This window comes from Saprolegnia diclina (genome assembly GCF_000281045.1).
Source record: "Saprolegnia diclina VS20 unplaced genomic scaffold supercont1.1, whole genome shotgun sequence".
In the NCBI taxonomy this organism is placed as follows: Eukaryota; Oomycota; class Saprolegniomycetes; order Saprolegniales; family Saprolegniaceae; genus Saprolegnia; species Saprolegnia diclina.
In genome coordinates, this window is record NW_008246068.1 from 1,473,853 (window position 1) to 1,476,481 (window position 2,629).

Consider the following 2,629-nt stretch of genomic DNA (forward strand, 5'->3'; position numbering starts at 1 on the left):
TTCAAGGCGCGACACACACAGTGCTATCGGCGATACATCTCGCGCTCAGGCTTCACGGTGGAGAGCTCGGACCTCGACGAGAACGTCTGCCGCGTTACGTTCACGCTGGAGCTCACTCAGGTGGACCCGAACAACATGCCACTGCGGCACTGGATGGAGCACGCGGTCGTGACGGCGCTCTCGAACCTCACAACGCAGTGCCGGTCAGTGAACCTCAAGCTCGTTCCGCGGTCGCTCTGGACCGAAGAGAGCAAGTGCCATCTTTGCAAGAAGGGTTTCAACATCTTCCACTTACTTCGTCGCCGACACCATTGCCGCCTCTGTGGCCACTCGATTTGCAACGAGTGCTCGACGTTCGTGACAATCGAGTCGGAGGGCATGGCGCAAAAGTCGACGCGCCTCGACTCGACTCGCAGCTGTCTCCTCTGCGCCTTCACCGAGACGCCCAAGCCACAAAAACAGCACACTGTCCTTGTTGATGACCGTGGTAGTCTGGCGACGACGAGTCGCAGCAGCAACGAAGACCATCGGCCGTCGCGCTACGATCTTGGGCGCAAGAGCAGCCATCCGCACATGTCGTCGTCCGTGTCGACGACGTCGTCGTCCCCGCGCATGAGCTTCCGACGATCGATGATCCAGATGCCATCAGGCCTCGAACGGACGTCGTCAGTACTATCGCTCACCGAGAGCCTGGCCAAGACGAGTCCGACGACTGCAAGCGAGAGCACAAGTGTAGTTTCTTTTGAGCGTCGGGCGCGCCGTGCCGCGATGAAGGAGCGATCGTACTCGCTCGTCGAGTCGGCGATGCGGCGCGGCAGTGTCCACGACACACCCGTCCTGCAGCCGATCCAAAGCCACGCGCTCGAGCTCCTTACCGAGCTCGGGCTCCTCGACAAACTCTCAGAGCTCGGGGTCGTTGAAACCCGCCCAACGATTGCGTCGTCCGCGTACCTCTCGGCGGAGATGATCGGCCTCGAGCCGTTGTGAGTGGCAACGTTCTTTGTAGACTAATTACCTCAACAACTATTTATGCACGTACGTGCCCTTGATTGCTGGATGCACGCGCAGTGGTACGAGGACTTCATGAATCTAGTGCATGCATGAGCCACATTTGAGGCGTAGGGGTAGGATAGGGTACTTGCGCCACGTCAAACGGCGCCGTTGAGATGGCCGCGCGGGCTTCCAGCAGTGCATGTAGCTCCTTAAAGTCCATGCCAATGTTGGCACGCAGCAGCAACTGACACTATGCGGGCTGTGAGAGACTTGAGGTACTACGATGTGTTACGTGGAGAATCCAGTCAGCGTCCGAGTCGAAGCCATCCCTGCGCAAACGATTATGCTTGGTCAAGTCAGTTGACATCTACCGGCAGTGTTCGATTTCTCTCTCAACAGCCAAAAGTTGCTCTTGGAAGTACGCCCAAATCTACGAGGCCATGAAACGCATGCATATTTACAGCACTACGAGACCAGTGGCAAGTTGTACGCGTTGAACCAATTGTGGTTGATCGATAGCGTCGTCGCCGTGTTCGTCACTTGGTGGTACCAGCCGCTCGGTACGAAGAGCGCTGCCCCCGGCGGCTACGCCAAGAAATGAATTGTTTGGCTGTTGCATGTTCGTCAGTCTACCTGAAGCACTCGCAAGTGCTTGGCAGTGTGGGCGCGCGGGAACCGGACGGGATCAATCTCTTGGAAATTGGAAAGGACCACACGACCGAATTTGTCGAGCAACTTTGGTGTCTGAGCACACGCCTGAGACGAGTTGACTCGGTAGCATCGTTTTCTGACCTCGGACGGCGGGAACAGAAGCCATTCTTTTTGCCCCGTCATGTTGATCGACCAGCTAACATGCTAGGTTGGTAATTGCCACATAAGACAGCGCTACCTGTACGACTGAAAGACATCATGGTGGAGAGGCGTAAAGGAGCCTCGAGGTCCTGCCCGTGTCGAGTCAAGTACGCTGGGAGCAACGTCGCTTCGTACCAAGGTACACAAACCGGTAGTCGTCCAGCCCCACGGACGTTGCTGGCAGCGTAGCAGCTTTCTGGTCCCACCACCTAGTAGAAAACGTGGATTCAAAGTGAGCTACTACGACGTTCGTCGTACCAATTGAGCCAGTCATCGGCAAAGTACTTGGGCGTTCTACCAAGATCAAGTCGTAGAATACTGAGCAAGCGATGTAATAGGACGCTACGTATAGATTGCATCTTTTGGGAAATCGCGCGTGAAATGCCAGTCTTTGAGGTAGAGCTGGTCGGCCTCAGCCAGCCCTGACGCGAGCCAATCCAAATACGTGGCTATGGAGCGTTAGACGCAACCAAATGCAGAATCCGTACCAACGGCAACGTCATCTCGCGACTCGTCGCCGTATTCAATAGACTTGCCGACAACCTAGCGTCAGCATCAGCCCTGCGTGGAGAATGACGCGTCGTACAGGAGCTAACGCGTGGCCGTAGCGAGCCTTGAGTATTTCGAGACGCAGTCCGGAGCGGTCACACCACTCGACGCGGGCGGGCCAGTCGGTGCCAACGTTGGTGATCACAACCGGCAGGTTCCAAGCCATAAACTCGGCGCAGAACGCTTCGTACGACAAGTCGGCAGCATCGATAATCGGCACCGCGCCGTCGTCGTC

At 56.7% G+C, this 2,629-nt stretch overlaps 2 protein-coding genes across 3 annotated transcripts in view; one reads left to right on the forward strand and one right to left on the reverse strand.

Moving 5' to 3' along the window:
* The window catches only part of SDRG_00492 (hypothetical protein), a gene marked incomplete at both ends in the record, with an annotated part of 1,653 nt that extends 666 nt beyond the window's left edge, over positions 1-987 (forward strand). Inside the window, one exon of the mRNA XM_008605970.1 lies at positions 64-987. Within this exon, the coding sequence (XP_008604192.1) occupies positions 64-987 (924 nt within the window). The remainder of the gene's footprint in view (positions 1-63) is intronic.
* Positions 804-2,629, reverse strand: SDRG_00493 (the record flags this gene model as incomplete). Of its 2 annotated transcripts, XM_008605971.1 has the most annotated exons (13): positions 2,432-2,560; positions 2,334-2,388; positions 2,192-2,294; positions 2,104-2,139; positions 1,981-2,054; positions 1,883-1,934; positions 1,786-1,840; positions 1,627-1,737; positions 1,468-1,578; positions 1,365-1,423; positions 1,286-1,322; positions 1,139-1,243; positions 1,024-1,089 (listed from the first exon to the last, which is right to left on the reverse strand). In XM_008605971.1, exons 1-13 carry the CDS (start codon positions 2,558-2,560, stop codon positions 1,024-1,026), a joined length of 993 nt encoding a protein of 330 aa, XP_008604193.1. The 2 variants fall into 2 exon arrangements, with proteins under 2 accessions (XP_008604194.1, XP_008604193.1); XM_008605972.1 differs by having other exon boundaries at positions 804-1,089; positions 1,286-1,423; positions 2,432-2,629.